This window comes from Salvelinus fontinalis, chromosome 28, assembly GCF_029448725.1.
Source record: "Salvelinus fontinalis isolate EN_2023a chromosome 28, ASM2944872v1, whole genome shotgun sequence".
Classification (NCBI taxonomy): Eukaryota; Metazoa; Chordata; class Actinopteri; order Salmoniformes; family Salmonidae; genus Salvelinus; species Salvelinus fontinalis.
The window spans coordinates 23,892,739-23,916,632 of record NC_074692.1 but is presented as its reverse complement, the minus strand read 5'-3'; the positions used below and the strand labels follow the sequence as shown (position 1 = coordinate 23,916,632).

General features: G+C 44.4%; 1 protein-coding gene across 8 annotated transcripts in view; it reads left to right on the top strand.

The window, feature by feature from the left end:
• Positions 1-23,894, top strand: part of LOC129826459 (kinesin-like protein KIF2A) — a 38,954-nt gene that overhangs the window by 12,666 nt on the left and 2,394 nt on the right. The window contains exons 2-21 of one of the 8 annotated variants that reach the window (XM_055887204.1): positions 8,579-8,673; positions 9,291-9,413; positions 9,818-9,872; positions 9,999-10,118; positions 10,340-10,384; positions 11,324-11,424; positions 11,637-11,732; positions 11,832-11,886; positions 13,238-13,400; positions 13,643-13,733; positions 13,917-13,980; positions 14,091-14,182; positions 15,116-15,258; positions 15,409-15,613; positions 15,941-16,051; positions 17,346-17,413; positions 17,889-18,011; positions 19,293-19,437; positions 19,652-19,753; positions 20,014-20,149. In XM_055887204.1, coding sequence (XP_055743179.1) covers positions 8,579-8,673; positions 9,291-9,413; positions 9,818-9,872; positions 9,999-10,118; positions 10,340-10,384; positions 11,324-11,424; positions 11,637-11,732; positions 11,832-11,886; positions 13,238-13,400; positions 13,643-13,733; positions 13,917-13,980; positions 14,091-14,182; positions 15,116-15,258; positions 15,409-15,613; positions 15,941-16,051; positions 17,346-17,413; positions 17,889-18,011; positions 19,293-19,437; positions 19,652-19,753; positions 20,014-20,149 — 2,133 coding nt within the window. Of the gene's footprint in view, positions 1-8,578; positions 8,674-9,290; positions 9,414-9,814; positions 9,873-9,998; positions 10,119-10,339; positions 10,385-11,323; positions 11,425-11,636; positions 11,733-11,831; positions 11,887-13,237; positions 13,401-13,642; positions 13,734-13,916; positions 13,981-14,090; positions 14,183-15,115; positions 15,259-15,408; positions 15,614-15,940; positions 16,052-17,345; positions 17,414-17,888; positions 18,012-19,292; positions 19,438-19,651; positions 19,754-20,013; positions 20,150-23,894 lie in introns of all 8 variants that reach the window. The other 7 variants (XM_055887205.1, XM_055887203.1, XM_055887208.1 and 4 more) reach the window with 7 other exon arrangements.

Below are 23,894 nucleotides of genomic sequence, written 5' to 3'. Positions count from 1 at the left end.
TCGAATGTGGCAGGGCCTGCGAACTATTACAGACTACAAAGGGAAGCACAGCCACAAGCTGCCCAGTGACACGAGCTTACCAGATGAGCTAAATTACTTCTATGCTCGCTTCGAGGCAAGCAACACTGAAACATGCATGAGAGCACCAGCTGTTCCAGATGACTGTGTGATCACGCTCTTTGTATCCGATGTAAGACCTTTTAAACAGGTCAACATTCACAAGGCCATGGGGCCAAACGGATTACCAGGATGTTTCCCCCGAGCATGCGCTGACCAACTGGCAAGTGAGATCACTGACATTTTCATCCTGTCCCTGTCCGAGTCTGTAATACCAACATGTTTTAAGCAGACTACCATAGGTCCCTGTGCCCAAGATACTAAGGATAAATGACTACTGACCCGTAGCACTCACGTCTGTAGCCATGAAGTGCTTTGAAAGGCTGGTCATGGCTCACATCAACACCATTATCCCAGTAACCCAAGACCCGCTCCAATTTGCATACCGCCCCAACAGATCCACAGATGATGCAATCGCAATTGCACTGCCCTTTTTCCACCTGGACAAAAAGAACACCTACGTGAGAATGCTATTCATTGTTCAACACCATAGTGTTCAACACCATAGTTCCCTCAAAGCATATCACTAAGCTAAGGACCCTGGGACTCAATACCTCCCTCTGCAACTGGATCCTGGACTTCCTGATGGGCCGCCCCCAGGTGGTAAGGGTAGGTAACAACACATCTGCCACACTGATCCTCAACAAGGGGACCCCTCCTATACTCCCTGTTCACCCATGACTGCATAGCCAAGCACGACTCCAACACCATCATTAAGTTTGCAGACGACACAACAGTGGTAGGCTTGATCACCTACAACGATGAAACAGCCTAAAGGGAGGAGGTCAGAGACCTGGTTGTGTGGTGCCAGGTTACAACCTCTCCCTCAACGTGATCAAGACAAAGGAGATGATTGTGGACTACAGGAAAAGGATGACCGAGCACACCCCCATTCTCATCGACTGGGCTGTAGTGGAGCAGGTTGAGAGCTTCAAGTTCCTTGGTGTCCACATCACCAACAAACCCTCATGGTCCAAACACATTAAGACAGTCGTGAAGAGGGCATGACAACGCCTATTCCCCATCGGGAGACTGAAAAGATTTGGCATGGGTCCTCAGATCTTCAAAGTTTTACAGCTGCATCATCGAGAGCATCTTGACCGGTTGCATCGCTGCCTGGTATGGCAACTGCTCGGCCTCCGACCGCAAGGCACTACAGAGGGTAATGCGTAGAGCCCAGTACCTCACTGGGGCCAAGCTTCCTGCCATCCAGGGCCTCTATGCCAGGCGGTGTCAGAGGAAGGCCCTAAAAATTGTCAGACTCCAGCCACCCTAGTCATCGACTGTTCTCTCTGCTACCACACGCCAAGTGGTACCAGAGCACCAAGTCTTGGTCCAAAATGCTTCTTGACATCTTCCAAGCCATAAGAGTCCTGAACAGCTAATCAAATGCTTACCCAGACTATTTGCATTGTCATGTACATGTTATCTCAATTACCTCGACTAACTGGTGCCCCCTCACATTGTACCTCTGCTGTTATTTTACTGCTGCTCTTAAACAGTTTATTTTTGTATCTATTTTTTTAATTAACACATTTCTCTTAACTGCTTTGTTGGTTAAGTGCTTGTAATTGTATTCGGCGCATGTGACAAACTTTGATTTTGTATAGTCTTGAATGATGCAGAGGTTGTTGATTCGGCTCCTGTGGATTTCATATGGTGGTTGGCAACCAACTTTGGCGATGCATTAGCGCCATCAACTGGAGTGGAGTGTGGACCTCATTAATCTTTCAATCACCCACATGGGTTAGCATGCTCGTTAAAAACCAACAAGTAGATGGATAGAAGAGGCTGGACTTTAACTCCTGGCTACGCAGACGCGCGCAAGCAGTTTAGATTAAATTATTGAATAACGTGTGTACATTTATATTTTGCAATGCTCGCAAACACAATTAGGCTGGTTAGCTGAACCAAACAAGTGTGCTCAAGTGTGCCCTTAATTGATATTTGCTTGAAAAACTAGAAAAAAACATAATTAGTACTGGCCGTAGCCAGTATACACTTCCTCAAAATAGTAATAATTAATCGAAGATGCAGTGCATTCAGAAAGTATTCAGACTACTTCACTTTTTCCACATTTTGTTACGTTATAGCTTTGTTCTAAAATGTATTAAATTGTTTTTTCCCCCTCAATCTACAAACAATACCCCATAATGACAAAGGGAAAAGTTTTTAAAAATGTTCTCGTGCCCACTTCACGACTGTCTTGGTGTGTTTGGACCATGATGTGGCAGGGTAGCCTAGTGGTTAGAGCGTTGGGCTAGCAACAGAAAGGTTGCAAATTCGAATCCCCGAGCTGAGAATGTAAAAGTAAGTTGTTCTGCCCATGAACAAGGCAATTAACCCACTGTTCCTAGGCCGTCATTGTAAATAAGAATTTGTTCATAACTGACTTGCCTACTTAAAAAAAGTTAAAAGAAAATAGGCAGTCTCATCGTTGTTAGTGCGTGTTTGGCCACGCAGTCGTGGGAGTACACGAGGGGACTAAGCACACACCCCTGAGGGCCCCAGTGTTGAGGATCAGCGTGTCAGACGTGTTGTTGCCTACCCTTACCACCTGGGGTGGCCCATCAGGAGGTCCCAGGATCCAGTTGCAGAGGGAGTTGTTTTGTCCCAGGGTCCTTAGCTTTGTGGGCACTATGGTTTTGAACTCTGAGCTGAGGTCAATGAATAGCATTCTCATGTAGGTGTTCCTTTTGTCCAGGTGGATAAGGGCAGTGTGGAGTGCGATTGAGATCTGTTGGGGCGGTATGCGAATTGGAGTGTGTCTAGGTTTACCCGGGATGATACTGTTGTGAGCCATGACCAGCCTTTCTAAGCACTTCATGGCTACCGACGTGAGTGCTACAGCGCGGTAATCATTTAGGCACGTTACCTTCGCTTCCTAGGGCTCGGTGACTATGGTGGTCTGCTTGGAACATGTACAGTTGAAGTCGGAAGTTTACATACACCTTAGCCAAATACATCACAATTTCTGACATTTAATCCGTGTAAAAATTCCCTGTCTTAGGTCAGTTAGGATCACCACTTTTATTTTAAGAATGTGAAATGTCAGAATAATAGAACAAATTATTTACTTCAGCTTTTATTTCTTTCATCACATTCCCAGTGGGTCAGAAGTTTACATACACTCAATTAGTATTTGGTAGCATTGCCTTTAAATGGTTTAACTTGAGTCAAACGTTTCGGGTAGCCTTCCACAAGCTTCCCACAATAAGTTGGGTGAATGTTGGCCCATTCCTCCTGACAGAGCTGGTGTAAGTGAGTCAGGTTTGTAAGGCCTTTTTGCTTGCACATGCTTTTTCAGTTCTGACCACAAATTTTCTATGGGATTGAGGTCAGGGCTTTGTGATGGCCACTCCAATACCTTGACTTTGTTGTCCTTAAGCCATTTTGCCACAACTTTGGAAGTATGCTTGGGCTCATTGTCCATTTGGAAGACCCATTTGCGACCAAGCTTTAACTTCCTGACTGATGTCTTGATGTTGCTTCAATATATCCACATAATTTTCCTCCCTCATGATGTCATCTATTTTGTGAAGTGCACCAGTCCCTCCTGCAGCAAAGCACCCCCACAACATGATGCTGCCACCCCCGTGCTTCACGGTTGGGATGGTGTTCTTCGGGCTTGCAAGCCTCCCCATTTTTCCTCCAAACATAACGATGGTCATTATGGCCAAACAGTTCTATTTTTGTTTAATCAGATCAGAGAACATTTTTCCAAAAAAGTATGATCTTTGTCCCTTTGTGGAGTTGTAAACCGTAGTCTGGCTTTTTTATGGCGGTTTTGGAGCAGTGGCTTCTTCCTTGCTGAGAGGCCTTTCGAGTTATGTCGATTATAGGACTCGTTTTGCTGTGGATATAGATACTTTTGTACCTGTTTCCTCCAGCACCTTCACAAGGTCTCCCAAGTGACTAAAATGTTGTCATAGCCTATCAGAAGCTTCTAAAGCCATGACATAATTTTCCGGAATTTTTCAAGCTGTTTAAAGGCACAGTCAACTTAGTGTATGTAAACTTCTGACCAACTGGAATTGTGATACAGTGAAATAATCTGTCTGTAAACAATTGTTGGACAAATTACTTGTGTCATGCACAAAGTAGATGTCCTAACCGACTTGCCAAAACTATAGTTTGTTAATTAACATGAAAGTTGTGGAGTGTTTGAAAAACAAATTGCACAACCTTCAATGTTGTGTTATAATTATGTAAAATTCTGTCAAATGAATTTCGGTCTTTGTTAGGAAGAAATGGTCTTCACACAGTTCTCAACGAGCCAGGCGAACTGAGTTTAAATGTGTTTGGCTAAGGTGTATGTAAACTTCCGTCTTTAACTGTATTGCACTGAGAAATTTGTGGCGCGGATGGAAAACGAGTTTAAATGACTCCAACCTAAGTGTGTGTGAACTTCCGACTTCAACTGTAGGTATTTTAGACTCAGTCAGGGAGAGGTTGAAAATGTCAGTGAAGACACTTGCCAGTTGACGTCCTGGTAATCCGTCTGGCCCCGTGGCTACGGAGAGCGTTATCACACTTTTGTCCGTAACAGATTGTGCTCTCATGCATACTCCTGTGTTGCTTGCCTCGAAACGAGCATAAAAGGGGTTAAACTCTCCTGGTAGGCTCACGTCACTGTGCAGCTCGCAGCTGGGTTTCCCTTTGTAATCCATAATCGTTTTCAAGCCCTGCCACATCCGACGAGTGCCAGAGCCGGTATAGTAGGATTCAATCTTAATCCTGTATTGATGCTTTGCCTGTTTGATGGTTCGTCTGAGGGCATAGGGGGATTTCTTAGCATCCGGATTAGCGTCCGGCTCCTTGAAAGTGGCAGCTCTAGCCTTTAGCGCGATGCGGATGTTGCCTATAATCTATGGCTTCTGGTTGGGATATGTACATACGGTCACTGTGGGGACGACGTCGTCGATGCACTTATTGATTGAGCCAATGCCTGAGGTGGAATACTCCTCAATGCCATTGGATGAATCCCGGAACATATTCCAGTCTGTGCTAGAAAAACAGTCCCTTAGCGTAGCATCCGCGTCATCCGTCACTCCCATCGTATTGTGGGAGTAACTGGTGCTTCCTGCCTTAGTTTTTGCTTGTAAGCAGGAATCAGGAGGATTATGGTCAGATTTGCCAAGTGGAGGTCGAGGGGGAGCTTTGTACGTGTCTCTGTGTGTGGAGTAAAGGTGGTCTAGAGTTTTTTATTTTTTATTTAAATGTATTATTATTTTTAATTTTTTTATCTTCTGGTTGCACATGTGTCATGCTGGTAGAAATGAAGTAAAATGGATTTAAGTTTCACTGCATTAAAGTCCCTGGCCACTAAGAGCGCTGCCTCTGGATGAACATTTTCTTGTTTTCTTATGGCCTTATACAGCTGGTCGAGTGCGGTCTTCGTGCCAGCATCGGTTTGTGGTTGTAAATAGACGGCTATGAATAATATAGATGTGAACTCTCTTGGTAGATATTGTGGTCTACAGTTTATCATAAGGTACTCTACCTCAGGCAAGCAATACCTCGACTTCTTAAATATTAGACATCACTCACCAGCTGTTATTGACAAATGGACACAGACCCCCAACCCTCATCTTACCAGACGTTGCTTCTCTGTCCTGCCGATGCATGGAAAATCCCACCAGCTCTATATTATCCGTGTCGTCGTTCAGCTACGACTCTGTAAAACATAAGACATTCGGTTTTAATGTCCTGTTGGTAGGATAATCTTGATATATTATTTCAAAGTTTTGATGTCTTCTATTATTCTACAATGTAAAAAATAAAAACCCTTGAATGAGTAGGTGTGTCCAAACTTTTGACTGGTACTGTATGCACGAACTCTAACGAACTGCTTTGGCTGGGAAGCATGCGGATGCTTTTAGTCACCTTAGATTAGTATTTTAGAACAAAGGGCTAGAGTATGGCACTGCAGTCAGTGCACACAGATAGGGTACCATTCACATGTTTACAGATGAACTGGATGCATGTGTTGTGTAAGTTTCTTTACACACAGAATACACAATACAGATTCTGTTGGCATGTAGTGCTGTTTGAGGAGTGTGTGGGTAAAGCTGCTGAGATTGTGTGGTGGTTGGTTGGTCTGTACAAAGAAGTTCTTGGAGAACCAGGGCATTCTCTATTCTTAGTGATTCAATTGCATCAGGTCTTGCAAGCCTGAGTGCCAGTCTGTTCAGTATCATGTCAACTCCTTTTTACTCATTGTCAATGGTTGGCATGTTCTCCCCGCAAGCCAGCCTATATCCACTGTTATTCTGGTGAATGTGCGCTTGTTTTACTATAACTAGTGACTAATAGACTCTTGATTCGCCTGCTGGCTGTTGCCCTTGCTCCCTCCATAATGGCAAGCGGTTACCTTTCCTAAGTTGCGCCTGTGTGTCCTCATCTAATCCTCCTGAACACACTGGGCTCTGTCACCTCCCATGTGTCCCTGTTCTTGAGTAGTGCTGTCTGTCTGCCATTGCGTGTCTATGTAACGGATGTGAAATGGCTAGCTAGTTAGCGGGTGCGCGCTAGTAGCATTTCAATCAGTTACGTCACTTGCTCTGAGACTTTAGTAGTGTTGCCCCTTGCTTTGCAAGGGCCTCGGCCTTTGTGGAGCGATGGGTAACGACCGTGCTTCGTGGGCAACCGTTGTTGATGTGTGCAGAGGTTCCCTGGTTCGCGCCCGTGTCGGGGCGAGGGGACGACGTAAAGTTATACTGTTACATTGATGCTGTTGACCCGGATCACTGGTTGCTGCGGAAAAAGGAGGAGGTTGAAAGGGGGGTGAGTGTAACGGATGTGAAATGGCTAGCTAGTTAGCGGGTGCGCGCTAGTAGCATTTCAATCAGTTACGTCACTTGCTCTGAGACTTTAGTAGTGTTGCCCCTTGCTTTGCAAGGGCCGTGGCCTTTGTGGAGCGATGGGTAACGATGCTTCGTGGGCGACCGTCGTTGATGTGTGCAGAGGGTCCCTGGTTCGCGCCCGTGTCGGGGCGAGGGGATGGTTTAAAGTTATACTGTTACATCTACAGTCACCTGCTGTTGCCAGGGTAGCTTGCAACCAAACCTGCTGATCCAAGATGGGATTTAACTGCCAGCTAGCTTGGCGCTAGTCCAGCCCTAGCGTAAAGATCTCTGACAGCTCTCAGAATCACACACACACAGTCTCTATGCAGCAAGTTCTACTTCAGCAAGTTGTATTTCTTCAAGTCAGTGTAATGGTGCATAGGCTCACTAAGACACACACATCAGTTGGTGTGTTCCTCTTGACCAGAAGCAGGGTTTTCTAGAGCAGATCTGCCAAAGAAGAGAGAGAGACATCATGGTGGAGTGACATGCATATGGACTCATGACACAGGCATCTGACCGCCTGTTCCGCATTTCACTTGTCACCTCTCTCTTTTTACATCACTGTCTGACACTATTACTATCTGAGATTTTCCCAATGAAAGTCAGCCAAAGGGATTCGTATTCTGTTACTGAGTCATTTAAGTTGGCTTAATTGCTGTGCGCTGTAGAATCATTACTTGGGTAGAACTCAGCAGAGAACACTAAAAGCATCCATAAAGCTCTGCTCTAAACAATGAATGCCGGGAACATGTCCCCCCCGCTTCCCCCCCTGACAGTGATCAGCCAGGGGATGTAGTGTGTCATAGACCAGGGTTAGGCACAGGAAGCTGCTGGTAATAATGGAGCAGGCTCAGCTCAGGCTGCCTGTGAAGTGTGTATTTAGACCAGCAGTAGATGGGAGGGAGGACAGGGAAAGGGTAACTCCATGTATATTGACTACATGCTTCCTAACTTGTTTGACATGGCTTTATGTCTCAGTTGGTAGAGCATGGTGATTGCACCACCAGGGTTGTGGGTTTGATTCCCAGGGCCACCCATATTTAAAATGTATGCATGCATGACAGTAACTTGCTTTGGATAAAAGCGTCTGCTAAATGCCATATCTGTAGCTGAAGTTTAGATAGACCACCTCTCTTGTCTTCACACACTTCTGTTGAGTAACATCCTGGAGAAACTAGTTTGGAATGTTTTAAGGCCAATTATTTTCTAGTATTCTGTACTGTATTGTCAGGCTGGCATAGCCGTACGGTTTCAGAGAGCATGTTGAAGTGTGTGTGCTGCAGGTATCTGTGTACTCCAGCTTCATTGTAGTAGTTTAATGTCCCTATGCATTTCTCCAGTTGGGTAGCTACGTCTTCCCTGCTGACTGATTCCCTGGGGAAAGTCCTCCCACTCCCGCCCTTACGATAAAGATGTGTCATGCAGTCAGTCATCCCTAATGGCTGTAGTGCACTGTGAGTAGTGTAGGCCAGAGTTAGGACAGTACTGTGCAACAGTTTTAAGGAAATAACAAATTTGTTACCTTTCAGAGAACTCCCCTTTAGTCTTCCAACTTCTCTGTGCTGTGGGTGTTTGTCAGATAATGAACAACCACACGTATTTTGTTACAGGACGAATACACCAAGCCTTGGTCACGTCGTTGAATGAAGACAACGAGAGCGTCACCGTGGAGTGGATGGAAAATGGAGACACCAAAGGGAAAGAGGTAAACAAGCCTAGCTAGAAGCTTAGCACGACAGCCGGCGTCCGCTCAGCTCTTAGGCATATTGAGCCCTATGAATAATACATCTGAAGACATTCTACAGTTTTGGAGATTACACAATCCTTCTGCATGTTCTACAGTTCTGCCAGACATCACTCTCTGCCCTGAATATACATAAGTTTAGAGAGCCTTACAGCAGTCATATTTCCTGAGCTTTGCTGTTGAATACAGATTTGTCCTACTGCTCTCTGCTCCTCTGAGCTACACGGATATACCTCTCTGCTCTCCATATACTAACATATAAGGTACATATTAACTGAGTATATTTGCACCTCATCTCTTCTGCATATTGATGTGTGGAGTATATTGTGTTAGATCTGTTGAATATTGACTTGAAAAGTATGGCTCGAAGAACCATTAAAAAGGGCACCAATTGGTTGTGGCCTCTGTTAGAAGGTGTGGTAATGATGAATAGTAGGAGATGTACAGTTAACACATTTATTGCCACACCACACACAGACACACACAAGAAGGGCAAAGAGAAGGGACTAGTGGAATTGTTCAGGAGCGACTGTATGGGTTAGGTACAATTACAGTGACACACTCTTCTCTCTGTCCAGATTGACTTTGAGAGTATATTTGCACTAAACCCAGATGTGGCCCCAGAAGAGGAGATCGCCCCCAGCCCAGAGACCCCGCCCCCACCAACGCCCACCTCTGTGAAAGTCAACAAGATCACCAAGGTGCCATCACCATCGTCGCTTCATGCGACGGAGTTTAGTTATGGAATGCTAGTATAACTACCGCAGGGTGAAGTCTGCCTGTGTAGTGCATAGATATAGAACGGGATATATTGCCTATGGTGCAGTGTGTGGCCTCAGAGGCCCACTGCTGGAGTGGCAAAAAAAAACACAGAACAGATGCGAACAAAGGAAGCTCCAGTAATCTGATTCTCAATATTTGTCCATTTTTATAACCCTTATTTTGCAGTCATGGGAGTGAGAAGTGTTGTATTCTTCAGGGTTGTGTTCTAGTGATCTGCTGGGTAAAATCATTTCGTAAACCATGATTATGGTTTAATCCTCATGGCTTCAATTATTTTTGTCAATGCATTTATCTTATCTCCCTCTTTTGTGTTCCTTAGCAGAACCGGCGAACAATAGCGCCCACTAAGAATGGCACTCCGTCCAGGGATAACAGAGGTGTTTGTGTACTTGTTTTTGATCATTGACAGTTGAACATTGTCTTGAAATGTTCATGGGTACCATGTCGCTTAATTCACTTGAAACAGGCCCTCTTGATAACTCTCTGTGTTGTGGGTTCCACAGTGGTGTCGACCCGGGCCAGACCAGCTCCACCCCAGCAGCTAGAGCCTTCCCCTCCTCCTCCTCCCGCCCAGCAGCCAGCCCAGCCCACTCAGGCCCAGACAGCCCAACAGTTAGCCAACGGTAGGAACATCACGGCTATATCCATCTATCTAGGAGTTACATTTTGACATATTTACTCATTCCGGAAATCTGAATGTTCTGTCATTTTCACCATCCTAAGCATTCCCCGGAAATATTATTTGTTATTCCATTTCATGTCGTGTATTTGTTACGATAACATTTGACCAAAAGACTTGATGTTCCTGATTTTCTATGTTTTGTCGATCACATGTGTGTCACAGAAGCGTCATTGCATCAGCTAAGCAGAAAGGAGTTTGGACAGCTTTGTATGTATCAACTCACCCAACCACCCCAATGCTTAATGTTATCTTAGAGCCCTGTCGCTTTCCTTTGGAGAACCTTTAGTTTGTGATTATTACTCGCCTAAAAGGCTTCCGCTATATTCAAAGCTGTGATGCCCCCCCCCCCCCCCCCCCACCACCAATGGAATCAGAGACAGAGAGAGACATCCTCGTAGCTCTCTCTCTATTTCCTGCTGGCCAGCCTGGCTCTTGTTCTGACCTGGCCCTGCTCCCCCAGATTACTGCAGATTATTAATCACCGCTCTCTGCTCTGAATGACGAGCCTGCAGGCCTTCAGATGGGGCTGTATGCTGCTCAGCTGGATATCTTGGGGTCTGGTGGAAATGGGCTACTGACACTCACTTTATACTCTCCTCTCTCTTATAATAGGATTTTCAAATTATGAATTGGGTTTCTAAATGGTACTAACTGTTTTTTAGTTTTTTAAATGTATTATTATTATTTATTTTTTTAATCTTCTGGTTGCATATGTGTCATGTTGGTAGAAATTAGGTGATGTGATGCATCACATGTGATGCAGGATTTATGTAACTTTTGAGGAACCTAGACTGAAGTCCCCTATGTACTCATATCTCTGCTTTCCCAGTCAGCATTTGACTGTTGTTGGATCAGTGGTTGGTCAAGAGCCCTATAGTAGTGTATTGTAACAGTAGTGTATTGTAATAGGAATAGAAGGGTTACCAGGGTAAGGTTTGTGCCAGCTGCTGTAGCCTGCCCTCAGGCCTGTATAAAGTTGCTGTTCCTTTGGATGCTAGCTAGGCCCAGTCCCCAGCCAGGCACCACTCTGTCTGGACAACCCTATAGTAGGGAAACACCAGCAGAGGAAGAGATCCCTTTCAGAAAGGTTGAGTGTGAAAGGCAGCGTTTGTGACTTCCTGTTCCTTTGCCGGGGTTTCCTGGCAGCGAGGAGGAAGTCCAACTGTGTGAAGGAAGTGGAGAAACTGCAGGAGAAGAGAGAGAGACGACGGATACAGCAACAGGAGCTGAGGGAGAAGAAGGCACAGGTACAGGGTTACTCTCCTCCTTCCATCCTCTGCCCCCCATCTCTTCTCTAATATCTGGGTTTTTAAAATGAGGATAAAATAAGATAATTGACTCACATATTTAATTGACTCACTATAGCCATGTTAGTCATTGAACACATTTTCTTTAGTGATAATAACTTGCTAATTGAATTCAAGTATAAATTGAACAGTGACCTAACAACTGTTCTCAGGAGGTGGACACCACTGTCCCTAACTATGAGATCCTGTATATGATCAGAGACTTCCGTGCCAGTCTGGACTACCGGCCGCTGTCCACCACAGATCTGGTGAGTACAGACAACACCCTGCTCTCTCTCCCTCTCCCTGCTTTCTCTACCTCTGTCCCAATACAATGGCCTGATCAATGTGTGTTTTTATTTTGTCAGATTGAAGAGCACAGAATATGTGTTTGTGTGAGGAAACGTCCACTCAACAAGAAAGGTAAGGAGGACATCCAACAGAGCCTTTAATCATAATGAGGAACCAGTCACGAGTTGACCTACTATGAGCTTTTGGACAGTCATAATCAGTCATGTTCAGGTATTTTCTTATGGCCTGTAATCAGGGAAACTACACTACATGACCAAAGGTATGTTGACACCTGCTCGTCTGAACATCATTCCAATATCATGGGCATTCATATGGAGTTGGTCCCCCCTTTGTTGCTATAACAGCCTCCACTCTTCTGGGAAGGCTTTTCACTAGATGTTGGAACATTGCTGCGGGGACTTGCTTACATTCAGCCACAAGAGCATTAGTAAGGTCGGGCACTGATGTTGGCCGATAAGGCCTGGCGCCCAGTTGAATTTCCAATTCATCACAAAGGTGTTCGATGGAGTTGAGATCAGGGCTCTGTGCGGGCCAGTCAAGTTCTTCCACACCGATCTCGACAAACTATTTCTGTATGGACCTTGCTTTGTGCACAGGGGCATTGTCATGTTGAAACAGGAAAGGGCCTTCCCCAAACTGTTGCCATGAAGTTGGAAGCACAGAATCATCTAGAATGTCATTGTACGCTGTAGCGTTAACATTTCCCTTCACCTGAACTAAGGGGCCTAGTCCAAACCATGAAAAACAGCCCCAGACCATTATTCCTCCTCCACTAAACTTTACAGTTTGCACTATGCATTTGGGAAGGTAGCGTTCTCCTTGCATCCGCCAAACCCAGATTAATCCGTCAGACTGCCAGATGGTGAAGCGTGATTCATCACTCAAGAGAACGCGTTTCCACTGCACCAGAGTCCAATGGCGGTGAGCTTTACACCACTCTAGCCAACACTTGGCATTGCGCATGTTAGTTTCATGAAGCTGTCGACGAACAGTTCTTGTGCTGACGTTGCTTCCAGAGGCAGTTTGGAACTTGGTAGTGAGTGTTGCAACCGAGGACAGACTATATTTTTACGCACTTCAGCACACGCCGGTCCCGTTCTGTGAGCTTGTGTGGTCTTCCAATTTGCGGCTGAGCAGTTGTTTCTCCTAGACATTTCAACTTCTCAATAACAGCACTTACAGTTGACCGGAGCAGCTCTAGCAGGGCAGAAATTTGACAAACTGACTTGTTGGAAAGGTGGCATCCTATGACGGTGCAACGTTGAACGTCACTGAACTCTTCAGTAAGGCCAATGTTTGTCTATGGAGATTGCAAGTCTGTGTGCTCAATTTTATACACCTGTCAGCAACGAGTGTGGCTGAAATAGCTGAAGTTGCTAATTTGAAGGGGTGTCCATATACTTTTGTGTATATAGTTTATCTTCTCTGTATACTTTCATTAACATGGCTGTGTGTATTCCAGAGCTGACTATAAGGGACCTGGATGTGATTACCATCCCCAGTAAGGATGTGGTGATGGTTCATGAACCCAAGCAGAAGGTGGACCTGACACGCTACCTGGAGAACCAGACCTTCCGCTTCGACTACGCCTTTGATGACAGCACCACTAATGAAATGGTTTACAGGTCAGACAGAGAGCAGTCGGTTGTTGCAGTAAAACAACTGTTTTGTTTGACGTGTCAGCTGTATGTTTTTACTGGAATTAAATCCAGGAGGACTGCTTGCATTGGATTTGTGTGTGTGTAGAATGTATTTTGATGGCGTGTGTATGTTAGGCTGTTGTGATGGAATGTGTGCAAGTTTGTGTTTTGTTAGTGTGTGTGAATGCACACACACTGATGAGTGGATTTGTGTGTTTCCACTACAGGTTTACTGCCAGGCCCCTGGTAGAGACCATCTTTGAGAGGGGCATGGCCACGTGCTTCGCCTATGGACAGACTGGTAGTGGCAAAACACATGTGAGTCGCACACACACCAGCCTCCTCGTCCTCTTCTGCTGATGCATGTCAGTTATTAAACACTAACTTAACAATAACATCAGTGACATCGAGGTTCAATGTGTACAAGCGTTGTTGCATTTTCATTTCAATTTATGTTTCACCCACAATCAGAACTGTGAATATTGCCATCTTTTGTTTCAGACTATGGGTGGAGATTTTTCTGGAAAGAACCAGGATTGTTCTAAAGGGATTTATGCATTAGCTGGTAAGTGATTCTTAGTGGATTCTTAGTATTGTTGTTGGTGCTGTAATGCTCAGAACCTATTAGAATTGTAAAACTTTCTATTAGTCTCTTTCCCCTTTGTCCTCATGCAGCTCGGGATGTGTTTGTCATGTTGAAGAAACCCTGCTACAAGAAGTTAGATCTTCAGGTGTACGCAACCTTCTTTGAAATCTACAGTGGAAAGGCAAGTGATTAATGACTCGTTTATACAGCATCAACTTGTGGTTTTGGTTGTAGGCAATGTTCCTTCTAAGCTGCGCGCGTGCGTGGTCACACATCTCCTCCAGGACTGCCAGGGCAGAAGACGCAAGAGATTGAGTTTCACTATCAACATTTTTCTCTAATGTGATCGAATCAACATTATCAGCCCCTTTTCAATGCAACAAACCAAAACAAATCTAACTTTGCAAGATTGAGTCTTTAATTAAAGGGTCCGTGTTGCATATAAGCTAATGGGCAGAGTGTAGCCTACATTGTCTAATTCTCTTTATTAACTGGGTGGTTCGAGCCCTGAATGCTGGTTGGCTGAAAGCCGTGGTATATCAGCTCGTATGACAAAAAATGTATTTATACTGCTCTAATTATGTTGTTATCCAGTTTATAATAGCAATAAGGCACCTCGGGGGTTTGTGATATATGGCCAATATACCACACCTAAGGGCTGTGTCCCATGGTATACCCATGGTATACCCATGGTATACGGTCTGATACACCACAGCTGTCAGCCAATGAGCATTCAGGGCTCGAACCACACAGTTTATTTTGCATTAAATAACACATTACAATGCAATTTGCAATGACCTATTTGGTCCATGATGTTGAACATTTTTTTTTTTTTTTAAGTCTCATGGAATGTAGGCCTATCATAGAATTCTCACAAGGTTCAAGTTTCTGCTTCCAAGACCTCAATTGGTCAGTGCCCCAAAATAATGGAGGGAACTTGGTTGTAAGTGTTTAACTCGGACTGTAAGGGGAAGCGGTGTATTGCTCCCGTGGGTGATTATGTTGACAGACTGGTTTTAAGTTGCGGTCCTATATGTGTTGGACCTGACAGTTTAACCTGACTGCGTGTTTGGTTGTATAGGTATTTGACCTGATTGTTGTGTGTGTCTTCTAGGTGTTTGACCTGCTGAATGGTAAGGCTAAGCTCCGGGTGCTGGAGGATGGGAAGCAGCAGGTGCAGGTGGTGGGGTTGCATGAGAGAGATGTCAAATGCACAGAGAATGTCCTCAAACTCATAGAAGTGGGAAACAGCTGCAGGTAAGGCAACGGAGTGGAAGGTATTTGTAGCAACATCCCACAGTTGCCCTAACTAATGACATAAACGGTGATCTTTAAAACGTTATTGTGCATTACATTTAAATGCTCTCCTTCCTGCTTTCTTTCTCCCTCTCTGTCCCTCTCTCTCAGAACGTCAGGGCAGACCTCGGCCAACGCCCACTCGTCCCGTAGCCACGCCGTGTTCCAGATCATTCTGAGGAGGAAGGGGAAGATGCATGGCAAGTTCTCCCTGATCGACCTGGCGGGGAACGAGAGGGGGGCCGACACATCCAGCGCTGACCGCCAGACACGCCTGGAGGGAGCTGAGATCAACAAGAGCCTTCTGGCACTAAAGGTCAGAGGGGAGAGATCAGAGGGCAGCTGCAGAGCATTCTGACAGGGACACTCGGTAGAAAGTCAGCAGATGTTTAGTCTGATAGTTCAAGTAAAAGTTTATTAATCTTAAAGGGATTTACAGGATTTGACATGAATACAGCTCTGATAGTGTGCTGTCTGAGATGCATTTTCCTCCAGTTGAACAGAACTAGCAGTCTTAGTTGGACATAACGTAATCTTATAGAAATGGACAACTGTATTTTTCCTGTCCCATCTCTCTCAGAATGTATATCAGTCAGCAGGCAGACAAACTGTAGCTCATTGTATCGTTCTATAACTCTACCAGGAGTGCATCAGGGCGCTGGGACGGAACAAACCACACACTCCATTCAGGGCCAGCAAGCTCACACAGGTCCTCCGAGACTCCTTCATAGGGGAGAACTCCCGCACATGCATGGTGAGTTCATCATTAGTCACTGCTAGTGGGATTGGTAATTGGTGAATTCTTTCCTCACTGGCAATAGGGTTCAGTCATCTCTGATTTTCTTAAAAATTACTATTTTTAAGACACCTGGCCCATGGTCTAGGCCAGTGGTCACCAAGGTATTCCTAGTCGATCGCCAAACATTTCTCTTAAAAAAACAACGATAAAGCCTTGAGTTTCTATTTTTATTTATTTGTATCGCGCCGTTGGCTGGGTAGGCGAAGTGTTCCCATTTTGAACCATTTCATGTATCTGAAGGTACATACTCTGCCTTCCCGTCGGGCCCAGAGAGCAAATCAAGCACACTATAGGCCTACTGCTGGCCAATCGGATGTCTCAGATTACCATGTCTGCGATAACGTAGCAGGCTTAAAATAAATCTAAAGCAAAGTTGATACTGTGAGCTTAAAACGTTTAAAACCATGACTAGAGACAGACTGTCAATGAATACAGCAAAGAGCTGCTGTTTTTATGACTGAGTTCATGTTTAAGTTCTTACTCAGCACTGTCAATACTTTTTATTCAACTCTTTCATAAGCCATTTAATGGGTGTTCTTCCACTTGTGCTACAACCAGCACGGCAGCTGTAATGAATGAGAAGGAAAGTGTATCGATAGGCTTGTCTTGTTATTATTAGCGGCTTGGGAATATTTCACTTTCTCTGTTCACAGGAATAACAACATCAATTTGTGCATGAGACAGAAATAATTTGGTGACTCAAGTTTCGCTATCAGCTAGAAGACGGTGTTCCTTTTTTGGTCAGTGGAGGAAAGGGAGAGTGGAGGGATGTTGAGAGGCGGACCCTCAGTCTGCTGTTCTCTCCCTCTGCTGAGATTGACCATCAGATGCAGGCAGCATCAATCAGCCCAGAAAAAGAAAAAGCTAATTATTTAAATGTATGTTCACTCAGCTGTGCCTCACAAGTAATACAACAACTGATCTATTACCGGTGTGATCATATAGACTACCTAAAAAAAGTATATAATTTTCAGGGAAATTCAACCGTAGCCAATATGCAGTGATAATGTGTTGGGCCTATAACCTTCTTTACGAACCTCAATGCTACAGAACTGTTTTGAATTGGTTAATGTTGCATAGACTTATGTTTTTGAAGTGATCTTGACTCAGAAAGGTTGGTGACCACTGGTCTCGACCCTGTAGCTTTTAAGTAAACACACTTTCTGCAAAGAACAGGCCACCTTACTTGGTCTTTGTACTGGCCTTACCTTACCTCCACTGAGTTTCTCCTCACCTCTGTCCTATCCAGATAGCCACCATCTCTCCTGGCATGACATCCTGTGAGAACACCCTCAACACGCTACGCTACGCTAACAGGTGGGCACACGTGTTACAGCTGGCCATGGGAAACTGTGTCTCCTACAATTGTGCTTTCCATCTGTGATCAGCAGAGAAGTGTCTGAGAAAAGGAATATAGGAACCTCTTCTTTGACCACGCTCCCTTTAGGTTTCTATGGACCTTGAGCTCTTCACTGTGCTCGTTCACACAGCATTTTTGTGCTTAGAAATAGGTAGAGGATGCTTCTGAGCCTCAATAGGCAGATATAATGATGTAAAGAAAGGGCTCTCTATGATCATACAAGTATTTGAATTGGGAATATCTGCCTGCAGCAGTTTGATCAGATGTAGGCTACATGTGAAAGACTGAATGAGTGCCACTTTGGCAGGCAGGTCATGGGGAAAGGAAAATGCCTATTTCTCTCTCTAGTTTTGTGTGTCCTCACCCTCGTCCCCTCTCTCTTGTGGTCCCTGCTCTTCTGCTCTGGGCCTGGTGCTGTGCTCTGCTCTGCAGAGTAAAGGAGTTTGGGATCAGTCCCTCAGACATCCCCTTCTCCCAGGGCGGTGGAAGTCGCTCGGAGTTCTCGGAGCTCTCGCCCACCCATGAGTACGATGACTTTGCTACTTCTCCCTGCAGGTCAAGCACCTTCCCATTGTGTGCACACACATACAAATACCTTTTTGGTTGTCAAAGTATACACTTACCTGCATGCTTTTCCTGTATGCATACATTAGTTGTAAAATACAAACAACACACTCTGTTCTTTTGGTCTTTGTTCCATCGTTCTCACCGGTCTCTCTGGAGGACTTGTCCACACGTCTTATTCCTCATTTCCTTCCCTTTTTATTCCATCTCCATTAAACATTCTTTCATCCTTTTCTCCATCCTTGGCATGTGCCCTGCGATCATCTTTTGCTGTGCTGAGTTTGTGTTAACTTGTGAAAGCTGTTGTTCTCCTCATATCTTCTTATGGACAATAACGTGTACATGTGTGTGTGTGCATTTTATCACATTTCCTTGTGATGTGGCATTTGGTTCCAAATCTTTGTTTATGGTGTCATGTAGCATAACCAGTCAGTCAGGCCTATTAGTTAACACCTAATATTTGACTGGTCATTTTATACTGTGCTAGTTAGAGGATAATTCCTTGGCTAAGTACCTGCAATTATTGCCAAAGGTGCAGTGAGACCAGCCTGTGTTTGTTCCATCTCCAACTGCTACAGAAATTCCTGTCACCACCCAGTCAGTCAGTGGGTCAGACACAAGTCAATAAGGTTAGGCTGTACGGGACCATATCAGCTCAGTCACACCTCATTAAACATACACGAGATGCCAGAAGTATAGACAGTCCTGGCCGTATGTTTGTGCTATCACGCCAACTCATTGTCGCTCATTGTCATGCCAAACATGGCTAACATGCAAGGGCCCTGTTGAAACACACAGCTTCTACAGTTCTATAGCATCATCATTTAAAGCTGCTTTAGTGGGGAACAACTAATCTAGCACTCTGAATTTGATTAACTGATTATTCTTATATTGCTTAATTCGGTTTTATCGACTGAAAAAATAAAACATTTTATTTTAAAGATACCATATCACTGTAACTTAAAATGGATTGTAAAGCAAGTTGCAACAAATAAGAGCACAGATGAAGGACCCATTGGCTGCACATGGTGTCACTGGTGTTGTGATGGTTTCTGGGTATCTATTCAATGGGCCAAAACATTCAGTCAAATGTATTGCATAGAACTGACGAGACTTAATATTCTGAGTCACAGTCATATCCAAGTAATACATTTCTATCTGCAATATCCTGACTGTTTGTCCCTACTGAATAAGGCCCATCATGTGGAGTGTATTTAACTGGGCTGTGCAGCACTGTCAGCTGACCGGAGGATGGTGTTGATTGACACACAGAGTGAAGGAGTTGACGGTGGACGCTAACCAGGTGACCGAGGGGGTCCATCCCAACATCCATGTGGTGGACCTGCTGGACAATGACTGGGACCACCTGGGCAGCTCCCCCCAGAGAGACGACCTCAAACTGCTCTGTGAGCAGAACGTAAGCAACACTCTTATAATACACTCTTAATGCACTTTTATGCTCACTCAGCTTGTATCCTAGATGGTTTTCTCACTGTGTGGGTCTGTGTGCGCACGTGTTTGTGTGCATGAGTTTGTGCATGAGACCCAGCTCTTCCTTCCTTGAGGCCATTTATTCAAAAGAGGTGATGCTGGTGTGTGTGTGTGTTACTCTGACTGTTGTCTGTCTCCAGGAGGAGGAGGTGTCACCCCAGCTCTTTAACTTCCATGAGGCTGTGTCTCAGATGGTGGAGATGGAGGAACAGGTGCTGGAGGACCACAGAGCTGTCTTCCAGGTCAGACCACATTAACAGATGGCTCCTCTTAGATCCTTTCACATATGGTTAGGAGGTTCCACCTCTGTGTTGAATTAATCTGCAAGATTAATGTCCTGTGGAGCTACTATCCATGAAATTCTCTAAATCATCCACTTATTCAAGCTAATGTGATACTGACTTGATGGGCGCAAAGTCATTGATTTGAATCATTTGTTTGTCAGTAGGAAGATGAGATGACTGTTATTGGTGAGATGTTAATGTGTGTCTTTTGTGAGCAGGAGTCTATCCGGTGGCTGGAGGATGAGAAGGTTCTGCTGGAAATGACTGAGGAGGTGGACTATGACGTGGACTCCTACGCCACTCAGCTAGAGCAGATACTGGATCAGAAGATTGATATCCTCACTGAGCTCAGAGGTAAGCAGCCTAGACATGTATTATTACAGTGACATGGTACCGTTTCAGTCAGATGGAAGAACATCTCTAAGGAATGAGGTGTGGTAAAAGTATGCTCACCTGGAAAATCTAATCCCAAAATCATAGGCATTAACATGGAGTTGGTCCTCCCTTTGCTGCTATAACAGCCTCTACTCTTCTGGGAAGGCTTTCCACTAGATGTTGGAACATTGCTGCAGGGACTTGCTTCGATTCAGCCACGAGCATTAGTGAGGTTGGGCGATTATGCCTGGTTCGCAGTTGGCGTTCCAATTCATCCCGAAGGTGTTCGATGGGGTTGAGGTCAGGGCTCTGTGCAGGCCACTCAAGTTCTTCCACAACGATCTCAACAAACCATTTCTGTATGGGCCTCGCTTTGTGCATGGGGCATTGTCATGCTGAAACAGGAAAGGACCTTCCCCAAACTGTTGCCACGAAGTTTGAAGCACAGACTCGTCTAGAATGTCATTATATGCTGTAGCATTAAGATTTCCCTTCAACTGAACTAAGGGGCCTAGTCCAAACCATGAAAAAGAAGCCCCAGACCATTATTCCTCCTCCACCAAACTTCACATTTGGCACTATTAATTTGTGCAGGTAGTGTTCTCCTGGAATCCGCCAAACCCAGATTTGTCCGTCGGACTGCCAGATGGTGAAACGTGAGAGAACGCATATCCACTACTCCAGAGTCCAATGGTGGCGAGCTTTACACCACTCCAGCCGACGCTTGGTATTGTGCATGGTGACCTTAGGCTTGTGTGCGTGCGGGTGCTCGGCCATGGAAATCCATTTCATGAAGCTGCCGACAAAGGTATTGTGCTGCTGTTGCTTCCAGAGACAGTTTGGAACTCGGTAGTGAGTGTTGCAACTAGGGTTGCAAAGGGTCGGAAACTTTCCGGGAAATTTCCGATGCGAAGTTAAGCCTGGGAATTTGGGGAAATTTGTTTAAATTCATCAAAAAAGTTATCTTATATAACAGTGAACCTTTTTGTGGGATACACATAAGACTATTCTAGGTCTTGTGGCATATTTTGGTTAAACTATCCCCAATTCAATGGAATTGAAACCCTCTGCATGCACAGTGCATTCTTCCATCACATGTACAGCTGATTCTCAAGATCTTGCATACTAATGAGATGCTATTGAGCCCACACTACTACACTGTCTGAGCCAAGGACTACATGCTTTCTGGTAAGTTTTGATTACAATACTGGGTGAGGGGAATATATTTTATATAACATATGATTTTTTTGTAAATAGTAGTCTACACAAAAGTGTGATTTAAATAATTTCTAACTTAATAATTTCTGCTAGTTAGTTTTTGCTACCATGTAGGTTTTAGCTTGCTTGAACCTGCTAACTGAGGAGTTTTAATTCACCTGTTTCCATACATGTTTCATTTTTAAAACATGTATATTACAAAGGAGTTGTTTAATCTAACTGCTTAACTATTTATCTGTTAGTTTTTTTACCAAAAAAATCGAATCTTTGCAGGAAAATGCCACGGGCACTATCTGATGTATGGAGACATTTCACTGCAGCTAATGTAGAAGGAAAAGCTGTGTACATTTGCAACAAAGATGCAGAATCATCTGGCCAAGTGCATAAAGTTCCCTCAGCGCTCACAACAAGTAACCTCTGACAAAAGTCCCTCTACTTCTATTCACCAATTCTCAACCAGACATGCTTTATCTCCTCATTTGCTAGATGCAAAGTTCAACAGAGTTCAAGTGAAGGTCAAGCAAATCGTAGAGAAAGCAGACTGTATTGCAATCATCTCTGATGGGTGGTTGAATGTTCATGGGCAAGGAATAATTAACTACATCATCTCCACCCCTCAACCAGTATTCTACAAGAGCACAGACACAAGGGACAGCAGACACACCAGTCTCTACATTGCAGATGAGCTGACGGCAGTCATCAATGACCTTGTACCACAGAAGGTATTTGCACTGGTGACAGACAATGCTGCGAACATGAATGCTGCTTGGTCTAAAGTCGAGGAGTCCTACCCTCACATCACACCCATTGGCTGTGCTGCTCATGTATTGAATCTGCTCCTCAAGGACATCATGGCACTGACAACAATGGATACAATCTACAAGAGAGCCAAGGAAATGGTTAGGTATGTGAAGGGTCATCATGTAATAGCAGCAATCTACCTCACCAAGCAAAGTGAGAAGATTAAGAGCACCACATTGAAGCTGCCCAACAACACCTGTTGGGGTGGTGTAGTCATCATATGTGACAGTCGCCTGTAGGGGAAGGAGTCTCTCCAAGAAATGGCCGTATCACAGTGTGCCGATATAGACAGGCACATCAAGAGGATCCTCCTGGATTATATATTTTGGGAGAGAGTGGTAAGCAGCCTGAAACTTCTGAAACCTATAGCAGTAACCATTGCACTGATTGAGGGAGACAATGCCATCTTGTCTGATGATCAGACTCTGCTTGCAGATGTAAGAAAAGGAATTCATACTGTCCTGCCCACTTCAAATTTATTTTATATAGCCCTTCGTACATCAGCTAATATCTCGAAGTGCTGTACAGAAACCCAGCCTAAAACTCCAAACAGCAAGCAATGCAGGTGTAGAACCACTTCACTGTTGCGCCAAGCAGAGGAAACTGCAGTTCTGAAATACATCAAAAAGTGTGGAGACTTCTGCCTGAAGCCCATACATACTGGAGCGTACATGTTGGACCCCAAGTATGCTGGCAAGAGCATTCTTTCTGGTGCAGATATCAACAAGGCCTATGGTGTCATCACTACCGTGTCTCGCCACCTTGGCCTGGATGAGGGCAAGGTTCTTGGCAGTCTGGCAAAGTACACTTCCAAGCAAAGGCTTTGGGATGGAGATGCAATATGGCAGTCGTTCCAACATATCTCATTTATTTATTTTTATTTAACCTTTATTTAATTAGCCAATTCAGTTAATTAAGAACAAATTCTCATTTACATTGACGGCCTACCTGGGAACAGTGCCTTGTTCAGGGGCAGAACGACAGATTTTTACCTTGTCAGCTCTTGGATTCGATCCAGCAACCTTTCGGTTACTGGCCCAACGCTCTAACCACTAGGCTACCTGGTGAAAGGGAATTTGTGGATCTGAGCGCAACTGGTCCTTGTTTGGGAACACACACACCAAAGCACGGAACAGGCTGACCAATACAAGGGTTGAAAAATTAGTGGCCATCCGGGCGTATTTGAGGCTTTTTGAGCCTGATAACGAGCCATCCTCAACAAGGTTGGAAAGTAACAGTGAAGCTTCAAAGTCTGATGTTCAAGAGATGGACATTGAGGATGTCCAGGGAGAAGACATGGAAGCCTGAGAGGAAGAAAATCAAAGCTTTAGTTTCTAGACTATAATTTTACAGATGTTGAAAATGTTTTTGGGAGATGCGATGGATCATTGGGGATCATTCAATATTCCCTTTTTGTTGTTCAGTGAAATCATCTCATGTGAAGAGTCAACTCAATTAAAGTTCAATTTGTAACTTTTTTGTTTTTAAAAATGTATATTGGAAGATTTAATCATTTGAAATTTTTCTACTTATGATAAGGTAAAATGTTTGTTTCTGTCTCCATATGATATGGTAAATATATCCAATGCAAAAAATATTAATATTATATAATATTAATATTAATTTGCATATATTTGCATTAATTCCCATATATTCCTTTTAATTCCAACGGAAAGTTTCCACCTTTGAATATTCCCCAAAATGT